Below are 23076 nucleotides of genomic sequence, written 5' to 3'. Positions count from 1 at the left end.
TACTTCATTTTTAAAGATAAATATATTCTTAATTTTTCCAGATGAAGAACACGAGAACAACTACACCATTGATAGAGACTTGTTCATCTATTGAATGTCCAGTTTGATTTGGACACTGCACCAGTTAATTTCTGATGAAATCGAAAAGGAAGATGAAACCCAGGTATACCATAATTTACATTCTCAAATCCAGGAGGAGGAGGAATAGGTTTTCCAAATCCAGGAGGAGGAGGAAGAATCGGTTTTCCAAATGCAGGAGGAGGAGGAAGAATGGGTTTTCCAAATCCAGGCGGAGGAGGAAGAATCGGTTTTTCAAATCCAAGAGGGGGAGGAATCGGTTTTCCAAATCCAGGAGGAGGAAGAATCGGTTTTCCAAATCCAAGAGGAGGAATCGGTTTTCCAAATCCAGGAGGAGGAGGAATCGGTTTTCCAAATCCAGGAGGAGGAAGAAGCTCCTCAACAACACACTCAGTTTTTGGAAGAACCCTAGGTGGAGGATGAGGAGGAGGAACAACGACACTGTTCTTGTTATTTCCCCAAACAATGGTAGGTTTACCATTTACCCATTCAACACGGGGATTTCTCTTATAGTATCTCGCCGTCAACCTCTTCTTTCTCTCACCTTTCGACTCAAACTTGTAGTGAATCGAACTCGCGTGCGATGCGAACCGCTGAGAAGTATCAAACACGCCCTTACACTTTGGGCACGTGTACGGCCCATTCTTCTTGTGCGGATTGCTATGGATTCGACCATCGTACTTCTTCTCAGTTTCAGTATCCTTGTTAGTCACCGTCGCTGCTTCTCTTGCCTTCTGCGGAGTACTCTTCTGGGGAGTTTCAGAGGGAAAATCGTCGAGAAAACGATGAAGCCTGAGCGGTGGTGCGGGTTGTGGCCTCGCCGTGCTGCGTGATGAAGTGCCACCGAGAACCTTCGCTAATGCTGGCACACTGAGCAATTGTTGTTTGAGCAAGTCACTTGCTTTGACGTTGGTGATAATGGGTGGTGGTGCTACGTGAACTGTTTCTCTTGAATAGGAGCCTTTCAGAATGGGCATGGTGGTGGGGTTGGAACCTGAGAGAAAAGAGTTAAGGGACATGCTGATTCACAAACTGAAACCAATCAATTTGTTACTGTATTGCGTGTTCCCAGACCATGTTTTGTGCTCCTTTTATAAGGGTTTTCGTGTTTCCTCGGCAATGTAAAACTATTACTTAATGGTTGCCGTTAAATATAAATTATTAAATATGCTTTTATTACTTTAACTTTCAATTAAATTTTAAATTTTAATATTTTAAACTTTAAAAATAAATATATATAATCAATTCATTAAAGTTCATCTTATCATATTCCATTATATGATGTGAAAATGAACTGAAACTCGTAAACTAATCTGGTTCACCACAGGTTTCAACAGAGTAGGATAGAAAAAAAGAATGTGAAATTTTATGTAAGTCAATCTTGACTCGGCTCACTCGGGTCGAATCTGTGATGAGTCGGGTTGACTCACCAACTCACCTATATTTTTTTTTAATAAAATGAAATTAATTAATTATTGAATGAAACCAAAAACATTGCAAGTTAAACCTTTATTTTGTTTATACAAAACCCTTTTATATATCAATTGGTTTAATCATTGTTCTTTCAATTTGATCAATAAAGTAACCTGTTATAAGAATCTTGGAAGAAGAAAGTGAAAAAAAGAGTTAAGTGAATCATTAGGACAACCAGTTTAACCCAGGTGAGTCGAACTGGGTTCAAATTTTTTCGTCTTATTAATAAATGAGTCGGATTGGATTGATTCACTAAGTGGTCAACCTGTGGTGAGTCGTGTTGGGTCGAGTCACCCATTTTGACAACACTACGTTATACAATCATAATTATATATTTTAAATATACATAACTTAAAATAGTGCAATTAGTTTCTCTTATCTCAAGTCACTTATAAATAGAGATTCATATAGAAAACTCAAATACTACATACAAGTTAGAAAGATTCGCATACAAATACAAGTTAGAAAGATTCGCATACAAAAAAAATAATTAAAACTCAACTTATGTGAATAGTGAAATTAATCAATTCAAATTGAAGAATTCATCACAAAATCTAATCTACAATCTCGATTATTCAATAAAAGATAACCTAAAAAAATCAAAAGAATTCTTAAAAAATAATTTAAAGATAATATAATATTTAAAATACTAAAATTCATTTATAACAAATTTATTTATATTAAAAAAATTTAATATTAAAATAATTAAATCTCACTATTTTAAAACCATTATAATTTTAAAATGTTTATATCTTTACAAACCAAATCACATTTTCTTAAATATCAGAAAAAAAATATTATTTAATATATAAAACAAATAATGTTAATATATATATATATATATATAATAATAAACGAATTCTAATTTCATCCTAAACATAAATATATTTCTTTTAATATTTAAAGTAGCATAATGTGTTGGAGTGTTGTGCTTATATTTTCACTCTCAAATAATATTTTTTTTAATTCAAAGTTTTTCTTATTATAGATGACAAGTTGAGTAAATAAGTTCTTAATTTAGTATTTTTAATAATATGCCACGTTATTCTTTACATTTTATGATAGTTTTAAGTCTTTTATAAAAATCTTATTAGTACTACTTTTTTTATTTGATAATTAAATAAACATAAAATAGTAATAAAAGTTATAGATAGAACTAAAAAAGTTATGTATTCACTACTTTTCTAAAACAACACACTTTAAATCTAACCGGCGAAAATAAATTATATAAAAAGTCTTCTAACATGCTATTAAACGTGTCCACTGCTGAAATCTTCTTGAAACTTGAAAAGAAGATTATATATATATATATATATATATATATATATATATATATATATATATATATATATATATATGTCTGTGTGTGTGTGCACCATCTACTTTTTTTTATTCAAAAATAACTCCATCTCCTTTCTATTATTGGTCAAATCTTTTGTCTAAATTATTAATTGTATCACAGAAAAACAGCTCATAATTATCTTACCAAATTTTTATATTAATTCCTATAAAAGAAAGTATTGAATATTTAATTTATGTTATTGATTAATACATTAAATACAGCTTTACACTTAACATTGACCTAATAACTTTCAATAATTTAAATTCATAAAAAAAATCCTATAAAAAAATAAGTGTACTTATAATTTAAACTATTATTTTTATGGGCTATACTAATGAAACAATAAGAGTTAAATTAAATGTAATTAATGATAACAATTAAAACAAAATTTTAATACATTAATAATTTTAAACTGAAAAATGTTTTATAGGGAATACAAATATTTAAACTTAAATTATAAATAATAAACTTAAAACGTTACACCATTCACGTGATCCTAATTATCGGCTTTCTCACTGACAGTTACAAAAGTTTAGAAGTTTCTTTTCTCCTTTTCTAACTGTGGTATTTTAATATATTACGCGAATATTAATATATTAAAATGATTATATTGGAAAAAACAATTTTCAAAACTTATTTATTTTTTATATTTATCTTATATATACATTTTTTTAAGAACTAGGAGCAATGTTTTTAATAAATAATAATAAAATTTTTAATTTATGTCAACTACATAAATTAGAATATTTTAACCATTTACCTTTCTATGGTCCTTGTGATATTTTTTAAAGTTCTGAAGTTTATTATGATAATTTTATTGTAATAATTTCTCTGATATCAAGTAGAAAAAGCAGATGTATGTAGTAAGAGGTAAAGGAAGTTTTAATACAAGAAGTTTTACCTAATCAAATATGGTTAATAGATTAATTTTGTGTGTACTAGATTTTGATGGATAAGTTGTTTCATCATCACAAGTACATAACTTACAAAAATCTGATATGAATACAAATTTTTAAATAATTGATTTTAATATGAATTTTCATGTAATATGATTGTTTTTATGAATAAGTGATATATGATAATATTTGTGTTTAATTTATGAAAACTCTTTTTATACATTAGTTTATCTTTAATCCTTTGTTTTGGGTTGTGTTTTATTTGTATATTTTTTTTTAATGATCACTTATTTAGTATGAATAAATGAAAGATAGATGTTGAAGCATTTCTAATGTAATAAAATATTTGTTCTTGTAATGTAGAAATTTTCTTTAGTTGTTTTAGGTATATTTTATTATCTCGTTAATTTTTATAGTTATATTAATATTATATATTTATACATTAAGACAATTTACTTTATTTATTAATATTATAATGTCTTATCTCATCACTGGTAAGATGTTAAAATTGAGATGTTAAATGTTTTTGTATTTTAATCGTAAGTGTTTTAAAATATTGAATAAAATTAGTATGTTAAAATTATTATAAATTTATTTAAATTCTAAAAAAACACACAAAAATTGTTATTTGATATATATATATATATAACTAAAAATTTTATAACTTATTATTCTTACTATTAGTGGAGAAAATACATTTCATGCTAATATTAACCACATAAAGAAAAACAGTGAAGGATCACGCATAATCATCTTTATTGTTTGGATACGCTACTTTTATTTGTTAACTTGAATTTGTAATTAAGACCAAAATAAAAACATTTAACGTGTGGTATTTCATATATTATCATATTTTTAAAATTTTGAAAATATAATTACAACAAATTGAAATATAAAATGTGTACATAAAGAATATATATTCTGTGTATATTGTTATAAATACATTCACATGTAAAACTAAATAAAACAATTTGTGTAAATCAATATAAAAGCCCAGGCAAAATATATTGTTTACTTCCATTTTCCTTAAAATCATATTTTGTTCTTGATTTATAAAATAAATAATAAAAAATAAATTTAATTTTTAATTGTTCCAACGTAACATAAAAATATTTAAATGTTATCTTAAACTATTCAAATGAAAGTAATATACACGTGTTGGAATTCCGAAATCATTTTCATCAAATTTTATAAATAAATACTTATACTTGTCTACTTACTAGTAACCACTTTACTACATGAAAAAACTACTCCTTACACATTCATGTTCTCATTCTTAATTTTAAAAGTCTAAATTCAATCTCTAACTTTCTTGTGCAAACTAATATTAAAATACATGGATGAGTTTCATTCTATAAAATTAAATTTAATTGGGTTGTTTTTCCAATTTGTCATAACCCTAAACCCAATTTTACAACTAACCCGATTTCAACATATTTAATTAAATGTAAGGTTTAAAAAATTTAATATTCGAAAAAAGAAAAGTATTAATTACTTATATAATAATCATGATATAAAATTATTATTATTGTATACACCGGAATTTTTTTTTAAACTTAAGGAGAATAAAAGTTTTATTTATTTAAGATAATGTCATTAATTGTCATTAATTTTTAATCAATTAAGATCAATAACTACTTTCGTTGTTTTGTAATAGGTGTTTTATCGCGGAGAAGTGAAGTTAAAGATGAGAAACGGGCCGTGTGGCCCATATCATTGTTTTTTTTTCTCACTCAACAACACACTCAAACACAATAAGCAAAACAAAACACTCTCTCTCAAACACAATAAGCAAAACAAGAACCACGGAGACCAAACCCACGGCGCCGACCACATTGAGTTCACGACGACGACGAAACCGTTCTGGTCGGCTACCCAGGTTCCTTCAACGTTGTAGGTTTTTTGTTTTTGTTTTTTTTCTGTTCTTGCTGGAATGCCTTTTGCCCTAATCTGTTCTTGCTGCGATAAAAAGCTTGTAATCATGTTTGAGTTAGCTTATTTTAGGGGTTAAATTAGCTTATTTTTGGGGTTAGAAAGGAAACAATTATTTTCCAAAATCTTCTTGCAGCTATTTGGGGAACGCTGATTTTTTTTTTTCACACAAAAATAATTCTGTGCCAAACAACGGCTTATTTTGAAAGCACTCGACCTTATCTGGGAAACTCCAGTTCTTGGGTACAAATGGGAAATCAATTGAGATTTGAACTTGAAAGTAACACAGCCACGACAGTGCCTGTGTGTTTCACTGGTTTGTAATAATTAGCTTGTTATTATGTTTGAGTTAGCTTATCTAAGGGGTTAAAGAGCAAATGTTGAATGCATTTATTACATTTGAGTTAGCTTTATTGTTTTCACTATGGGAGGTAATGAATATCACCGAAGACCATGAGCCCACACTAGGTGAATGTTCCCCTCCCTGCATGATTTATTCCGTATTCAAAATGATATAATCAACCAGAATTTGAACCTTGGGTCACTTAATTAAGAACTCAATTACACTTTAGTTTCCAGTTTCTAGGTTTTTGGTTTTGTTATTTCCAGTAATTTCCACATTTGTAATTTCCTTAGTTAAGAATTCAATTACACTTTAGAGAGGTTTTTTGGCTTTTGAAAGTTTGACCAAAAGAACACTTTAGTTAACCACTGCTAAGAAAAACGAACTACACTTAGAATATGGTAATGAAATGAGAACTTTCCTAACCACTTCTTGACATTTCCTTTCTCACTAATTCAATTAGTTTCATGGCTGCCTGGTGAGTATTGACCACATGGGACGAGTCATGAGAAGATTTTGGGGGCGAAAATGAAGTCACAATGTAGAAAGTTTGACTTGGTGAAACAATAATGATGCATGGTATGTAAATGGAGTAATTAAAAAAAACATTATTGTAGTGATGGTAGTGAGTGTCCAAACAAATAGAAATGTTTGATGAAAGTGAAGGAGGGAAACTGAAAGGGAAGTGACGATGGGTGAATATAAAGAAGAGAAAATGGTGGTTCACGCACAGATGAGTACCTACCTCAGAATTTCATACGGAGCCCCATTATTGGTGCATGTCCATGCTACGATGCTACTGTAGTTAATCACATCACAGGTCAATTTTTCTTAAAAAAAAAAGACGGGCTGGTGATCAGCCCGCCTAGGATGGGATGAGTTGCATTTTCTGGTCCATGCTGTATTAACAGGCTCGCCCGTTTTCAACGGGTCAAAAATGGGTTGGACTAAAATGGGCTGGGTTGACCCGTTTTGCCACCCTTAGCCGCAATGCAACCATGGACCGCAATTAGGTTTTGAGTTCACTTGATTTCTTTTACTTTTCTTTCCATCACTTTCTTTAGGTTAACTTTTCTCTTTCAACTTGCATGCTTTAAACACCTTTTTTTAATCTCTTCATGTTTGGCCCTTAAATGTGTAAACAGGTTTTTCATTCAACAAACATGGGCGCCAAAAAGGATACAGGTTATGTGATTTTTTTTTCCTTTCAGCTTTATTTTATTTTTTAAATTCTCAGTTATTGATTTTCTGTTTGTGATTTTTTGTTGGTGTATCAGAGACAAAATTGGATGGAGAGAACAGTGTAAGACGAAGGAGCAGAAAAAAACCCATGCCTGAGAGTGGAGCGCGAGAGCACAAGGAACAATTGCAAAAGCTTTCGGAGAAGGTTGGGTTTGTTGCTCTAGTGTTTCTAAGGACACTTTATGATTATTATATGTGTGGTCTAACTTTATTTTCATAAGGCGCTTTGAAATTTCAATCAGGGTTAAGGTCCCGTAACATTGCTAGTTCTTACTTCAAAGGTTTTCTTTAGTTTTTTTTTTTTATCTTGGTGAGTTTTTTAGTTTATGTATTCCCAATCGCGATAAAACATGGTTCTTGAAGTTTATTCAAGAAATTGGACACATGGGCAGTTGCTTGTACTGGATTTGGATGGGATGGAATGAAAAGGAAGACTGAGGCAATAAAATGTTTACATTTGTGGAACTGGAAATAGTGTTTGATTTTGTTATCTTACGACATTATACTGGTAATACTATTAACAGCTTTTCCATTTCAGGACCCAGAATTTTACGAGTTCTTGAAAGAGCATGACCAGGAGTTGCTTCAATTCAGTGATGATGATCTAGATGTGAGTGTATTCTTTTAGACTTTTTTGTCCATTCTTTTTCTACCCCATGCATAAACTACAATGGATACGAGGTGTGAGAAATATTACTAATTGTTATTTAATATGATTATCAAGCATGTAATCTCTTTCAATGCCTTCCTAGATGTTTGTAATTTTTGTTTTTTTTATCAGAATGCCTAGGTTATCTTTCTGTTGTATTCTTTTTTATTATTCTATTCTTGTTTTCTTTCAGGAGTGTATCTCATCCTCTATTTTGTTCTTACATTTTCAAGAAATGATTATTTTGGGTATTAAAAAAACATGGGTTTTGCTTTAGATACATCTTTATAGAACTGTGACACTACACAAGGAAATATAAATTTAATTTGGCTTATCTTATAGTGGGGCAGTAGCCCATCGATCATTGCATATTTAAAATTTCCCTACTAAGCTATTTTTCTCATTTAGTGATATGATGTTGTTCCATATCATTTAGACTAATAGATTCTTTAGGTTCTGGTGATGTTTATCCTATTTGATTTTGAGAAATCACCTGGGTAGGGCAGGGTCTTCATATTTCTTTTCACTGATGACTTAGTTCTGTCTGGTTTTACTTGAATCTAATGTTCTATCCTCTAATCAAGATAGGAAAGTTTGGATGATATCTTTGTAGATTTGTTTCTTTTAGACTAATGGATCTTTTAGAACTATTGGGTTTTGTGAGCCCACTTGGTTAGGGTCTTTGATGTTTAGAATATTTTTCACTAAAAACTTCTTATTGGGTTTTTGCGAGCATATTTGGTTAGGGTCTTGATGTTTACAGTAATTTTCACTCAAAAGCTACAGTCCATCCTAGTTTTACTTGAATTTATGATTTATCCTCTAACCAAGATAGGAAACTTCTTATGGGGTTTCCTTTGTGTTTTCTGGTGAATCTGTTGTAAAAGAATGTCCATATTTTCTAGGTTATGCCTTTGTCTTGTTATATTATTGAATTTATGTTCATGATATCTATTTGATGCATAATTCTATTATTTCAACGGAATCTCTTTTATTATTCCAACTCTTTATGGTATGCGCCACCACCACCTCCATCATACTTTTTCTAAAGTAAGACGTGCATTATTTTTTAATAGAAAGCTGCAAATTTCTGTAATCAATACTTTTCTCGCTATCTTCCTTGAATTTCAAATATCATTGTTAAAAGAAATTCACCTTTTAGCTGTGTCTATTAAGATTTTATAGCCACATCCTTTTAATGTTTTTTTAACTGGAATGAATTTCTTAGAAGGACTGTTCGTTTAGTAAATCCTTATTTGAATATCTTAAAAAGTATTGGTTTTGGTTTTGTGTAGTTTGCTTATTTATATATAATAATACTAAAAGGCGTAATCTGATATTTTCTTAGTATTAAAAGCTATGTAACTGTATTGCTTCATTTATCCAGGATGATGTGGGTAGTGACATAGAAGATGAGGATCTAAAGCTAGATGAGGAGGCTAGTGAGGATGAGATTCAAGAGAAGGAACTAAAGTCCTCTAAGGAAGTTATAACTACTTCTATGGTTGATTTGTGGTGTAAATCAATTCAAGAAAATGGGAGCTTAAGTGCACTGCGTTCTCTGATGAGGGCTTTCAGGACGGCATGCCACTATGGTGATGATGGGGGGAATGAATCTATGGCAAAGCTTAGTGTAATGTCCAGCACGGTATTCAACAAAATAATGTTGACTGTACTTACTGAAATGGATGGAATACTGAGAAAATTGTTTAAGCTTCCTGCTTCTGGTGGAAAGAAAGAGAACATAACAGATTTAATGGCCACGAAACATTGGAATAATTATGGCCACTTAGTGAAGTCTTACCTTGGAAATGCTCTCCATGTTTTGAACCAAATGACTGACACAGAAATGATATCATTTACTTTACGTAGGCTGAAATACTCTTTATTGTTTTTGGCTGCTGTTCCTTCACTCCTAAGGAAATACATTAAGGTATAAGTAACCCATTGTTCTTCAAATCAATGCTATCTACAGTATTCTAGTATTGCATCAATGAACGCTAATACTTTTAAGTTTGAAATATGTATATTGCACATATCTTCTGATACATATTGGTTCTCTAGCCCCTCTACTGTAATTTTTATTATAGCTTGATTAGATAGGAAGCAATAATCTAAAATCTTCTCTCCTAAGTTTCCTTTGTCTCCCTCCAAATGTTTATTTACATTCTAGGACATGTAACTTATTTTTTCCGTTGATTTTGTTAACTAACTTTCATAATGATTTCATCAGGTGGTCCTTCATTTCTGGGGTACTGGCGGAGGTGCCCTTCCTGTGGTTTCATATCTATTTATGAGAGATCTATGTATCCGAATTGGATCTGGCTGCATAGATGAATGTTTCAAAGGAATATATAAAGCTTATGTTTTGAATTGCCATTTTGTAAATGCTGTGAAACTTAAACATATCCGTTTTCTTGGCAATTGTGTCATTGAACTTCTTGGTGTTGATCTTGCCATTGCGTATCAACATGCCTTCATTTACATTCGACAACTGGCTATGATATTAAGGGATGCACTTAATGCAAAAACTAAGGTGCTGTTCTTTTTGTCCAGTGCGTGTTATTTGCTTATTAGGCATTGTAAGAAGTGCCCGTTACATTTCTTAAATTTGAATTTATATTTATCCTAACAAACTGGTTATATTTGGATTTGAGTTACTGTCACTTTGATAGGAACTTTGTTGAATGCCCAAGTCCCATAGTAAGTAATATGAGAAATTCTGAGGAATATTTAAATTTTTGGTTCTCCATCTTTAGCAACTAGCTTTTAGAGGGGTGAGTTCTTCAAGTGTTATGTGATACTCAGTACAGTATTTAAGTTCTTAGTTCTCTCCTCCTTAATAGCCGGCTCTTAAATAGTGGATTCCCCTAATGCTTGGGTGTTTATCACACTTCTCAGTTCTTATAGTTGTTACAAGATTGACATTATTTCCTATTTTCTGCTCTTTTTGGCATTATAGTTCCTTAACCTTAGATGTTATGCCTTTCAAGTTCTATTATATGTCTTTTACAGTTACAAGGCATTCTTGATAAGTGTTGAAAAAGTAGAGCCGAGAATAAGGGTGATATGTTGTTGTAGATAGGGATTGAGAAAATATAGAAAGAACATAAAATTCTGAGGCTTACGCCTGTATTAGACTACAGGGAAGAACGTAAAATTCTGCATTTGTCTTTCATGTTTCAGCCACCCCTCAATCAAGATACAATCAATACCCAGAAACCTTCAGTTTTGAATTTTGGGGTAGCACTACCTTAAATCATTAGGCTTTTATTGGATTCGTTTGATTGGAGTATTTCATAAACTGAAGCATTTGTCTGTGCTGGCACTGCTTAATTCATGGTCCTTATTTTTCTCTTTCCCTGAATGCATTGTTTAGGAATCTTTTCGTAAGGTTTATGAATGGAAATTCATCAATTGTCTTGAGCTTTGGACTGGTGCTGTCTGTGCCTACAGTTCAGAATCTGACTTTAAGCAACTTGCATATCCATTGACCCAAATAATTTCTGGAGTAGCCCGTCTGGTTCCCACAGCCAGGTATTTTCCCCTTAGGTTGAGATGTATAAGAATGTTGAACCAGATTGCAGCTTCTACCCATTCCTTTGTACCAGTGTCTATGCTCCTTTTAGACATGCTGGAAATGAAAGAATTGAATAGACCCCCAACTGGAGGTGTTGGAAAAGCTGTTGACTTACGCAGTATACTGAAGGTATTTATAACATGAATGAATTTCAATGTGAACTTTTTGAGATCCACCTAAACTTTGAGGAATTCTTCTCTATTAGGTTAGCAAGCTGACCCTAAAGACACGAGCATTTCAAGAGGCATGTGTTATTTCTGTGGTTGAAGAGCTAGCTGAACACTTGGCACAGTGGAGTTATTCCGTTGCATTCATGGAATTGTCTTTTATTCCACTTGTGAGACTGCGTAGCTTTTGCAAATTAACCAAAGTAGAGAGGTTTCGAAAAGAAATGAGGCAGCTTATACGCCAGGTATTTCTATTAAGATGGTAAAAAAATGCAAGGGTGATACTTAGATTTACTTGTGTGTTTTATCATTGGCTTGTCATACTCAGCTTTCATTTCTTATGCATTGTTTCTACATTCAGATTGAAGCAAGTGCTAATCATGTGAATGAGAAGCGAATGTCAATTTCCTTTTTACCAAATGACCCTGCAGCAGCATCTTTTCTCGAGGTAGAACAGCTTATCTTTATTTCTGTGGAATGTGAGTTTTGTGACGGCTTGTATGTCCCAAATTTTGGATTAATGAGTCAGTGAATAACACTGAATTCATATATCATGTTTATGCCAAATTTATACAGCAAGATACATGGATTTGTACTATTTCAAATGTTCGTTAGTTACTTTGGAAATAGGTAACGAACCTAGTAATACGTACTCCACTAAATAGTCTTTACATTGAATCTATTTGTACAGTCCCCTTGTTGAATGTGGGTTGATCTTTTTTCATTCATTTCTTTACTTAAATTTCTCCCACTTCTCTCTTTCTCTCCTCATGCACTAACCTTCCCAAGAACTGGGTCTCTTTGAGCTGGTCAGCATCCTTTTTACTGCTGTTATGACTAAATTTTATTGAAGTGACATGGCATGTTTGCCTTTTCTATTTTTTTATATCAAGTGTTACTGGTTTTTCTTTGCTCATATTTCAAACCTCGGCATGACTGTACTTTATGTTAATGCTATTTTGTTTGAGGATTGAAAAGAGTGAGTTTTTTTTATCTGCTGAAAAGAGTTAAATTGATCATGTTAGGATGAAAAAAAGTCAGCTTCAAGTGCTCTGTCAAAGTACGTCCTAACACTCCGCCAGAGAGCAGAACAGAAAAATAATTCATTAATGGAATCCAGGTTTGAACTTTGAAGTCAAGTTCAATTGTATGCATTACTATATCGAACAGGTAATCATGGCTAGGATAGAGGTTTCTAACACAAATTGAGATTTTCCAGTGTGCTTGTGGGAGAAGAATCCTCTAAATTTGGGAATGAAATATCAGAGAGTGATGAAGAGGATGCAAGAAATAATGAAAAGGGTGCTGCAGTCTTTAGTTCATCGTGGTTACCCGGAAATGAATCTAAGTATGATTATCCTTTCATTTTTTTTTCTCTTTCAGTAAACCAAGTTGCCCATTGTTTCAGTATTTTATTGCTTCATGCATTGACATTGGTTCAAGTTTCTTTGTTGTACTTCTGTCTGAGCGCTGCTTCGCTTTCAGGACAAAACAACCGGAAGAAACAAAAAGAAAGAGGAAAAAACAGCAGAAAGAGAAAGCCATTGATGACGATGTTGTGGAGGACTTGGTACTTAGTTCTGACGAAGAAATGCCCTCAAGTCACAGCCCTTCTGCTGGGAAAAATGATGATGCAGATAATTTACCTTCAAAAAGAAAACACAAGCAGAAGAAGCACAGAACAAAAAGGATGAAAAAAAATTAGTCTCACTTGGAGAGGAAGTGAAGTTTAGGTAGCAACCTCTCTATTCGGGATTCGTACTTAGGAAAATGTGAGAAAAATTTTGGTAGTTTTAAAAGTAGTTTCCATTTTACATTTGGAGCAGAGACTGGCATGTGTGAATGTAATGCCAGCTGAAAGTTGTGATTGGAAAATGATGTTGTGGACAAAATGGCAACACCATTCAATATTTTTTAGTGTAATTTATAGATTTCTGAATCGGACATTGAAAAAGAGTTTGAGTTATTGATCGTTTTTTATTTTCCTTTGTTATATTTTGGGAATTAAAAACATTCACAAAAATATCTTTTAAATTATTTTAAAATCATAAATTATGATTAAAATCTTCATAAATATACATATGAACAACCTTTTTCAACTTTAAAGATTATATATATATAATTCTAATTTATTCAATATGGGTCATCATTATTAGAAAAACAAGTTTTTTATTCTTGTAACGATGTCAAGGCTTCATCAACTTTTTACAATGCCAACTTTTTTGAAATAGGGCTGATTCTAATTTCTCTACATTTATTTTATTTATAAACATTGAATAAATGTTATAAGAGTATAACAATTTAACAGACTCCAACACTAAAATTAATTGACAGAATAGTTTCGATGAGAAAACTGCAACACAAAAATAAGGAACTTGATTAAAAAGTAACAATATCTATTAAGTGATAATCCATGTTTGTAAAAAAGTTATATGAATGTATGTATAATAGATATATATAAACATATAATTAGTACAAGAAGAAGATTAAATTATTATCTATACAAATATAAATTAAGTACATATTTTTTCTAAGCACGAGTATTATAACATATTATACTTTTATGTTTTTCTAATTATTTAAATTTTGAAATATATTTTATTAGTTTAATTTTTTTAAGTTTAAGATAATATTAATTGTTTTCTTGTGAATTATAATTTATTTTTTACTTGGTTATTAATTAATTTATATTTTCATACTTCTTACAAGGTATAAGTATAGAAAGTAAGAATCTTAATTTTAATAAGATAACAAGTTATTATATTTTTATTTATGTAAAAATTTCATAATGATAAAAAAATGATATCCTACTATTCTGATCATGTCTCATGCATGATGCAGGACATGTGACAGGCCAGAAAAAGAATGTCTTATTTCATAATTTTAAAACATTAAATTATAATCATATATAAAGTACTATCAAAACAAATAATAAAAAAGGGAGAGAGTAATAAACTAAAAAGAGGTTAAAATAATCTTGAAATGTTAGGAGATTGTCAATCCTTACACCGTGTCACAAAAAGGAGCAAAGTATCATATCTCGTTACAAAATCCAACTATCTATCTTCTACCAATTTATTTAATTAATTTATCTGGACAAAAGTAATGTCTATGTGTTAAGATTTTTGTCAGTCTTATCATACATGTCATATAAAAAATTTTGATAAGACCATATCATTGTAAAAATTATTAAAAAATATACTTTGAGAATACCATTACTCAAATCATTAATCTAAATTGACTCTATCAATATCAGTATTTAATTTAAATGAAAAATATAATGCAAGTTACCGTGATCCTTACGAATTTTCGTATTTTATAATTTTTTATTTTACGCGCAGCAAGAGTGGCAAAAATTACAGTTTATTGGTTCCACGTCACTGCCGCTATCTAAAACCAGTAAGAGGTGACTAAGCTGAAAAGGAAAAAGCGCCGCCACCAAGTCACTATATCTCCGAGCTGCCACCACGGTGTTTCCACCACTCAACTCAAAATTCCAGAATATTCATCTCTCGCTTTCTGTTGCTAGGGTTTATCCATGGCCACCGTTATTCGCAACCCTCTCTTCATTCCCTCCTCCTCTCACCACCACAATCTCAACCGCAATAACAGCTCCGTATTGCTCACCCTCCGTTTCCCTCACACTTCATTAAGACACTCTTCTCTCCACTTTAAATCCCGATTCGCCGTTTCCTGCTCCCAATCGGAACCTTCTTCTCGGCAGCGTCCTCCGTACATCCCCAACCACATTCCGGACCCTTCATATGTCCGCATTTTTGACACCACTCTCCGTGACGGCGAGCAGTCACCGGGAGCCTCCATGACCTCCAAGGAGAAGCTCGACGTGGCGCGCCAGCTTGCCAAACTCGGCGTCGACATCATCGAGGCCGGCTTCCCCGCTGCATCCAAGGATGACTTCGAAGCCGTCAAGATGATCGCGCAAGAGGTCGGAAACGCCGTCGACGACGACGGTTACGTTCCAGTCATTTGCGGTCTCTCGCGCTGCAACGAGAACGACATCCGAAGAGCCTGGGATGCGGTAAAGCACGCCAAGAGGCCCAGGGTTCACACCTTCATTGCTACCAGCGCCATTCACATGGAGTACAAGCTCAGAATGTCCAAAGAGAAGGTAATTGAGACTGCTCGCAGTATGGTGAAGTTCGCTCGCAGTCTGGGCTGTGAAGACGTTGAGTTCAGTCCTGAAGATGCTGGAAGGTTAGCATTAAAATAATCACTTTTTCTGCCACTGTTTAATTAACGCTTGATCGATCAATGTTTGAAATAAGGTCCGCGATGAGGTCAAATTGACAAGGTTTTTGGAGTATGCATTCCTGCAACATCAAGGATACTACAAAATCCTAACTGCAGTTAAATAAATACTTGGTGGCCACTTTAGCAGCAACTGTCCCCTGTTTCCCACAATATGATTTAAAACCTTGTGCTTAATGCTCTGAATTGTTCATTGATCAACAGTGTCACTTTCTACACTGAGTGTTGGGTTTTTTTTTTTTTGTGTTTTTACTGTTTATCAGGTCGGACAGGGAGTTTCTTTACGAAATTCTTGGAGAAGTTATTAAGGCTGGCGCGACAACGCTTAACATACCTGACACTGTTGGTATAAACTTGCCGAGTGAATTTGGCAGGTTGATTGCTGATATTAAAGCTAATACTCCTGGAATTGAAAACGTTGTTATTTCCACCCACTGCCAGAATGATCTTGGACTTTCTACTGCAAATACCATCGAGGTATGTTCATAGCAGTTGTTAAGTCTTTAACAATGCATGGAACGAAAGTGGATTCTGAGTTTGTGTGCTCTTGGATGCTTGCTTTCAGGGTGCACGTGCTGGTGCAAGGCAACTGGAAGTGACGATTAATGGGATTGGCGAAAGGGCTGGAAATGCCTCCTTAGAAGAGGTGAGGGTCCAATTATTGTTTTCCAGTTGATGTAAGTAACATATATTACTGGAGCATGATCATTTGATGTTTATGAGCTACAAAACTTGTTTATTACTGTTTTGAAGGTTGTGATGGCACTGAGATGCGGAGCACATATCACTGGCAATCTCTACACTGGAATTAATACCAAGCACATCTTTCTGACGAGCAAGATGGTTTAATATCTGAAAATGATCTCTCTGTTATTTCTTCTCCCCTTTAAAGACCTTTATTGATTGTTCCATTTATCATGACCTTTTCCTATAGGTCGAAGAGTACACTGGTTTACAGTTACAGCCACACAAGGCTCTTGTGGGAGCTAATGCCTTCGCCCATGAAAGTGGCATACATCAGGTTGGTTATCCTAAATACATATATCCATGCATATCTATGTAATAGGAGTAGACCTTGTTACTTACCATTGTATGACAGTTTATAGTTTGTGTTCTTGTGCACGAAATGAGCTTTTAACTAGCTACTGCTGCATCTCTTTTTCCAACTTGTATACCCAAATTGCTGACTGATAAAATGACATGTCTTAGAGGAAGAGAAGAGACTTCCATAGAGGAAACTTATACTGCAGAACCATGGCCAGAATCAAATAGATTAGTGGAGAAATGTGTTGAACACAAAAACGAGAAACAAAGAATGCCAACCAGCTTGTGAAATAGGTGATTGACGCAGATGTGGAGTCATATTCGGTCCAAAGGGGGAAATCACCACTTTCTCCCACTTTTTACTTAACCATTAGAACGAAAAAGTTTCTTTTTAGGTTCTTTCAAAACTGGGTGAAGTAACTTGACCCACTGTTGTCCATAAAATAGCATCATGTCGGGCATTGTATGATTCTAACTACACCGGAATTAACATTTAATTTGACCATTTCCTTCACAATAAGTTACAGTCAAACATCATTCTTTTTGTTTTCCTGGATGCAGCACCTTTCTTCTGTCTGTTTTTGGTGCTAGTGCATTTTACTTTTGGCAGAGTTCCAAAAAATTACTATAGATGCCATATGAAAGGAGAATAATTACTTTAGTTATTCAAACCAAAACAAAATGCAGAAGAAAACCACTTTAGTGTTCTCTCTGTTTGTGGTTAATATTTTTAAATCTGGTTCCTTACTTGCAATCATACCTGTTATTTCTTTGGTGACTTGACCTTAAGCCCTCATCAAACCTGTCCTTTGATGTAGCCCTTTCTCTTGAAAATTGTTGTAGGATGGAATGCTAAAACACAAAGGTACATATGAAATTATATCCCCTGAGGACATTGGGCTTGAAAGAACCAACGAAGCTGGTATTGTACTGGGGAAGCTCAGGTATGTAATTTTCTTTTCTCTGGAACACATATCTGACTGGATCTTATCCACCCTGCTAATCCCTATTTTCTTTTTAAGTTCTGTAGAATTTATCAGTTCCTAAGTATTATTTTTATATGTTCAATTACAATGTTTACTGTAGCATGACATGACGAAACAAGTTGTAGTGATAGTTTAGTTTATCCTTCTATACAGCTACTACAGAGTGATCTTAAGCATGGTTTTACTATTTTTGCATCTTTTGTTTATCACCAGTCTTTTGAGTTGGCTTAATGTGAGAATTGACTGCCAAACAAAATGTGAACTGAATTATTTATGCCTGGAACTGTGAGAATCCCATGTTCAAGGGAATGCTGGTCATCTTTGATGTTGATCTAAATTTCAAAATATTACACCATGTTCTTCAACTTTATAAAACCCTGTAGTATTTACCACTTATTGGGGTTTGAGAATGTTTCTCACTCCATCTTAAAAAAAATTGTTGTATGGAGTGAACAGCCCACGCATGAGGTAGAGACACAGAAATCCTATAGATACATTGTGAAGTGTCTTGTTATTATCATCATAATTATATTCATACATTTGGAACATGTTCCTTGTCAGATACAACATGGCTTACAAAACGTTGGTCTGGAAGTTGCCTTGCTGATGATGTAGAATTTTGAGTTCTCTTATCTTAACATGAGAAAACATTATGGCTCTAGCTTTCTGGACCTATCCAAGTCCTCATCGTGCAATCATGCTGGTTATATTTGAGTTGATGAATGATAGTGGTTGGACTTGGGAATGATGAAACTCTGGAAGCAATGATGATTCTAAGCCTGTTTATTTTTTGTACTCAGAAGCATCATACTTGTTTGTCATGTCTGTTCCATGCCTGTTGGTTGACCTTCAGGGATTTTATGTTTTTGGCACTTGACAGCTGTGGAGGACTTAGTTATATACTTCCAATGCATGAATTCAGAAACTTACTATAAGATGCTCATAGTATTAGATGTCACTGTAGGCTATTGTAAAGCCAGGGCAACTTTAATCTATTAAACATTTCAAAAGACTTGCTTTATTCGGTGTTTTGTCTGACATTTAGGGTATTTAGCATCTAATAATGGAACTTATATGTAGCCTAATAGTTAATATTTCGTATACTGTATCTTTTCAGATGTATTTCAAAAGGACATGCCTCTTTATTTGTTGTTTGTTGCATTGTAGGCTCTCTCTTGATACCTTGTGCAATCAATTTGTCTGGTCTTTTATCTTCTCTTCATAACGAACAATTTTATTACCTTTTTTTTTTTGCAGTGGACGACATGCTTTGAGAAAGCGACTCGAAGAGGTATACAAATATTTGGTTGAACTGTTAAATTTCCCCCCTGGGTTTTGAATTATTCTCTGCTTTTTCAGCTTGGTTATGAACTTAATGACGATCAAGTTCAAAGTTTATTTTGGCGTTTTAAAGGAGTGGCTGAGAAAAAAAAGGTAAATTAGAGCCAATGATTTTCTTTCCCTTTTTATGTTACTGATGGTGCTATGTAAGTCATTAGATCAGGCTATTGTGGGCCGAGTGAATGAGTTAGGACTAGTTGTCTTTTGGTATGCAATGTTTGATATCAAGAAATTAATTTGGTCAGAGATAAATACAATTAGTGTCTCTTTTCTGTATGGAATCAAAGTTTCGGGATATGATAATGGGTTCTGTATCTAATGGATGGATGGTGATGAACGTGCTTTTATTTTGTATCAGAGGGTAACTGATGCTGACCTCAGAGCACTGGTATCAGATGAAGTTTTTCAAGCAGAGCCTGTCTGGAAACTTGGTGATATACAGGTAAATTGATATAATTTGATATAATGGCATGGAAACAATAGAACAAACATAAGCTAATTAATATCTATTTGGTGCAGGTGACTTGTGGAACACTTGGTCTTTCGACATCAACTGTCAAACTTTTGAGCAGTGATGGTAGCACGCATGTTGCATGTTCTGTTGGTACAGGACCCGTGGATTCGGCTTACAAGGCTATTGATTTGATTGTGAAGGTTTGGAATTGTATATATATTCATTGTTGCTTGTTGGGTTACTAAGTTTGGACACGTTGCATCACATCAATAATATTTTTGGTTTATTATTGCCACCAAACCTGTGATTCTAGTCACCATAGCCAAGTATTGTAAATCTTAGATGTTTCCTGATTTGCCTTGGTCTTGAAATTGAGTTATACTAGAATTGTTATCACGATGATGGATAAATCCGGAGCTCTTAATATTTTTTTCAGGAGCCGGTAACGCTTCTGGAGTACTCTATGAATGCAGTAACTGAAGGCATTGATGCAATTGCCACTACCCGGGTTGTAATTCGTGCTGAGAGTGAAACAAGTACCGCCACTACTACTAGTGCTTCAACTGGAGAGACTGTTCTTCGAACATTTAGGTATGATGAATTCTAAAGTGAATTACATCGGTGTATCTAGACCTTTCTAACGATCCTTGGACATAACATTTCTCTTTTTATAGTGGGAGTGGAGCCGGAATGGATGTTGTTGTTTCGAGTGTCAAGGCCTACATTGCTGCAATAAACAAGATGTTGGGTTTCAAAGAAACATATCCATCTGCCGAAAAAATCCCAATTTCTTCATTGAAGATCTAAGAATGTGTTGCTGCTTTCATAACAACTGTTTTTGTTCAACCACAAAGAGGAAGACAAAGAAGTGGTGGCAGCTTGTAAGTCTCCATATTAAGGTGCCGTGGCTGTTATTAACCTGAATATGTTTGCAGTAAGTAGATTATTGGTTCACCAAGTAGCTTAGCAAAGAATGCAACTTTAGGCCGTTTTAAATATTAACGCTCCCGGGATTCTTACCCTCATTATATTTCATGTTAGGGTGCTATTTATCTGAAATTATGTGTATTGATATTTGGAGTGTCCCCGTATGTTTCAGATTGAAGACATCTTATGGTTTCGTCTTGTGGCTGTAATAAGGTGCAATGCCACCTTTTTTTGTTGAACAATGTAATATTTGTCAAAACCCAAAAGTTTCGAAGCGGATGGCTGTAAATTTGAGTGGAAGTCTCAAATCGGAGCAGAAATACAGACCGACTTATTTTTAACACGGAATCCAGTACAAGAGCGAGCTATACGTTATAAAATGAAGAGTGCATAAGGTGAAGCATAGAACTATGAGATGCTCATCATAAAATCAAGATTTGATAGTGCAACAAGAATACCTAATAAAAGGGCTTTGAAACTGCTAAGCATGCGACTCTGGATTTGATTTGACTTTAAAAAAAAATTGTGCGCCGAATAAATATCATTGAGAAGATACTACTGTATGTATTGTATTACAGTTTTAATGAACTACTATAATTGCATCTCATTTTGTAAAGTGACTCATTATTTTAGAAGAGTAAAAATAGTAATCTAAAAGGGTCAAATCCTTTCATGGTTTTAAAAAGAGTTAAGATTGTAGTCTTTGAATTCTTTTCAGCTGGCTAATTGTCTTACCTAATATGGTAAGGTAAACAGATTTTAATTAGTTTTTGAAATAATCTTTAAAACTTTGTCGGATGTTCTTCCTTGTTCTCAACTACCAAACTCCCTCATCTTCCTTGTTCTCAACTACCAAACTCCCTCATCGTTTCTTCATAACTGAAGTGCACTAATGTAGATGTTGGTTCGATTCCTACCAGTCCTGAAACAACTTTTTCAACAGTAAATATTTGATTGGACTATTTAAAACAACTTGAGTCAAACAACTTGAGCCACTAATGTCATTAGTAATAATTATTTTATTTTGATAACATAAAATCTTGACAGATACTAATTTTTAGTAAAATTGATAAATTTTTACATTAATAATACATTTTAATAAATATAGTGATATTGATGTTGACCTTGACCCCAAAAATAAAACTTCGTACAAACCGCCCGAGAAAATATCAGTATATTTATATTTTTTTAATATGTGTGTGATAACTAATTTCGACTTCAATATGTTTTTTTTACATTTGTTTAGAAAACGGTAATTATTAATTATGGTCTATTTAATTGATCTTGAACAAAGAAAAAAAAAACTATTTTGAGTTATAGGAGTGTATATATTATAATATCTATTCACATCAAAAATTACATGTTTATTGGTTCAAATTGAATGGTGGAGACTTGCATGTCAAACACATACATTGTGCCAAATTGAAACATGTGAAAATAGGAGCAATCAAATTTTGCACCAGTTTCCCAAGAAAAAAAAACATCAATTTTCGCATTAATTTCGTTTTAATTTCTACTTAGAATATATATTAAAAAGTATTCAATAAGTAATCATGACTTAGAAATTAATTAAGTAATCATCTTGCACATACTTGAATTTGTGTAGAGAAACAATAAGCTAGTATAGGCAATCTCAAAAAAAGTATTCACAAGTATAAATAATCATGACTTAAAGTTACTATAATTTTATTTATGATTACTCTGAAACATATTTTGATCTTCTAAATTTGTTAGTCCCTCTAAAATTTAAAATATTATTTTTATTCTTATAATTATGTAACACTAGTTGATTATGTCTTTGAATAAAAAAAACATTTTATTCTAAAGTAGATGTTGGGACTAAGAAAATATTTTAAATTTTAGACTTCAGAAAAAATTATTTTATAAAAACTAAATAATTCAATAGCTATTAAAAATGATTATTTCAGCAATTAATTATTATTTTCTTTTGAGTTTGATCTGAATTTTGCGGTAAACAGGGTTTTGGTTCAATATTTTTGTCCAGTTACGAAGCAGATCGAAGAACACATCTACATCCACAAAAATAAATTATATAAAACAAAATCTAACCATGTGAGAAAGCATGTAGCAGGAAAAAGCATTTCCAAAAAGAAACAGTGTCACGAGAATGGTTTTATAAGGGATTCACTTAATTAATTAATCATTTTTATTAAATTTAGTTATGTTTTTGTAAAACTGTATTATTATTATTGTTTTAAAACATGTAAGAATTTGTCTGCTATTTTTTTAACTCGATATTAAGAAAAATTGGAATAGGGAATGATACTTGAATTGAAGTATTTGAATATATAATTAGGTTTTAATTGGTTGAACTGTGAGGCTTATTAATTAA

General features: G+C 32.7%; 3 protein-coding genes across 6 annotated transcripts; 2 read left to right on the top strand and 1 right to left on the bottom strand.

Moving 5' to 3' along the window:
• Window positions 1-1124, bottom strand: LOC108325669 (pollen-specific leucine-rich repeat extensin-like protein 3). Its single transcript, XM_017558764.1, has one exon. The coding sequence runs from the start codon at window positions 1095-1097 to the stop codon at window positions 84-86; it is 1014 nt and encodes a 337-aa protein (XP_017414253.1). The 5' UTR covers window positions 1098-1124; the 3' UTR covers window positions 1-83.
• Window positions 1125-5514: 4390 nt separating this feature from the next.
• LOC108326302 (nucleolar complex-associated protein 2) lies at window positions 5515-13668 on the top strand. 3 transcript variants are annotated; one of them, XM_017559712.2, is made up of 12 exons: window positions 5515-5682; window positions 7210-7249; window positions 7342-7451; window positions 7845-7916; window positions 9343-9888; window positions 10189-10491; window positions 11335-11664; window positions 11741-11947; window positions 12064-12150; window positions 12728-12822; window positions 12922-13050; window positions 13188-13668. In XM_017559712.2, exons 2-12 carry the CDS (start codon window positions 7228-7230, stop codon window positions 13405-13407), a joined length of 2121 nt encoding a protein of 706 aa, XP_017415201.1. In that variant the 5' UTR covers window positions 5515-5682; window positions 7210-7227; the 3' UTR covers window positions 13408-13668. The 3 variants fall into 3 exon arrangements, with proteins under 3 accessions (XP_017415201.1, XP_052730360.1, XP_052730359.1); XM_052874400.1 differs by having other exon boundaries at window positions 5516-5655; XM_052874399.1 differs by having other exon boundaries at window positions 5516-5668.
• A 1396-nt stretch (window positions 13669-15064) lies between these two features.
• On the top strand, window positions 15065-21023 carry LOC108326177 (2-isopropylmalate synthase 1, chloroplastic). 2 transcript variants are annotated; one of them, XM_017559509.2, is made up of 12 exons: window positions 15065-15917; window positions 16235-16448; window positions 16537-16617; window positions 16725-16814; window positions 16906-16992; window positions 17859-17959; window positions 19259-19292; window positions 19361-19435; window positions 19701-19784; window positions 19862-19996; window positions 20233-20387; window positions 20471-21023. In XM_017559509.2, the coding sequence occupies exons 1-12, from the start codon at window positions 15241-15243 to the stop codon at window positions 20601-20603; spliced, it is 1866 nt and encodes a 621-aa protein (XP_017414998.1). In that variant the 5' UTR covers window positions 15065-15240; the 3' UTR covers window positions 20604-21023. The 2 variants fall into 2 exon arrangements, 1 of the variants encoding a protein (XP_017414998.1); XR_008247687.1 differs by lacking the exons at window positions 20233-20387; window positions 20471-21023 and having other exon boundaries at window positions 15066-15917; window positions 19361-19434; window positions 19699-19784; window positions 19862-19926.
• Window positions 21024-23076: the final 2053 nt, after the last annotated feature.

The sequence above is a fragment of the Vigna angularis genome, chromosome 3 (genome assembly GCF_016808095.1).
Source record: "Vigna angularis cultivar LongXiaoDou No.4 chromosome 3, ASM1680809v1, whole genome shotgun sequence".
In the NCBI taxonomy this organism is placed as follows: domain Eukaryota; kingdom Viridiplantae; phylum Streptophyta; class Magnoliopsida; order Fabales; family Fabaceae; genus Vigna; species Vigna angularis.
This window is presented reverse-complemented; position numbering and strand designations above follow the sequence as displayed.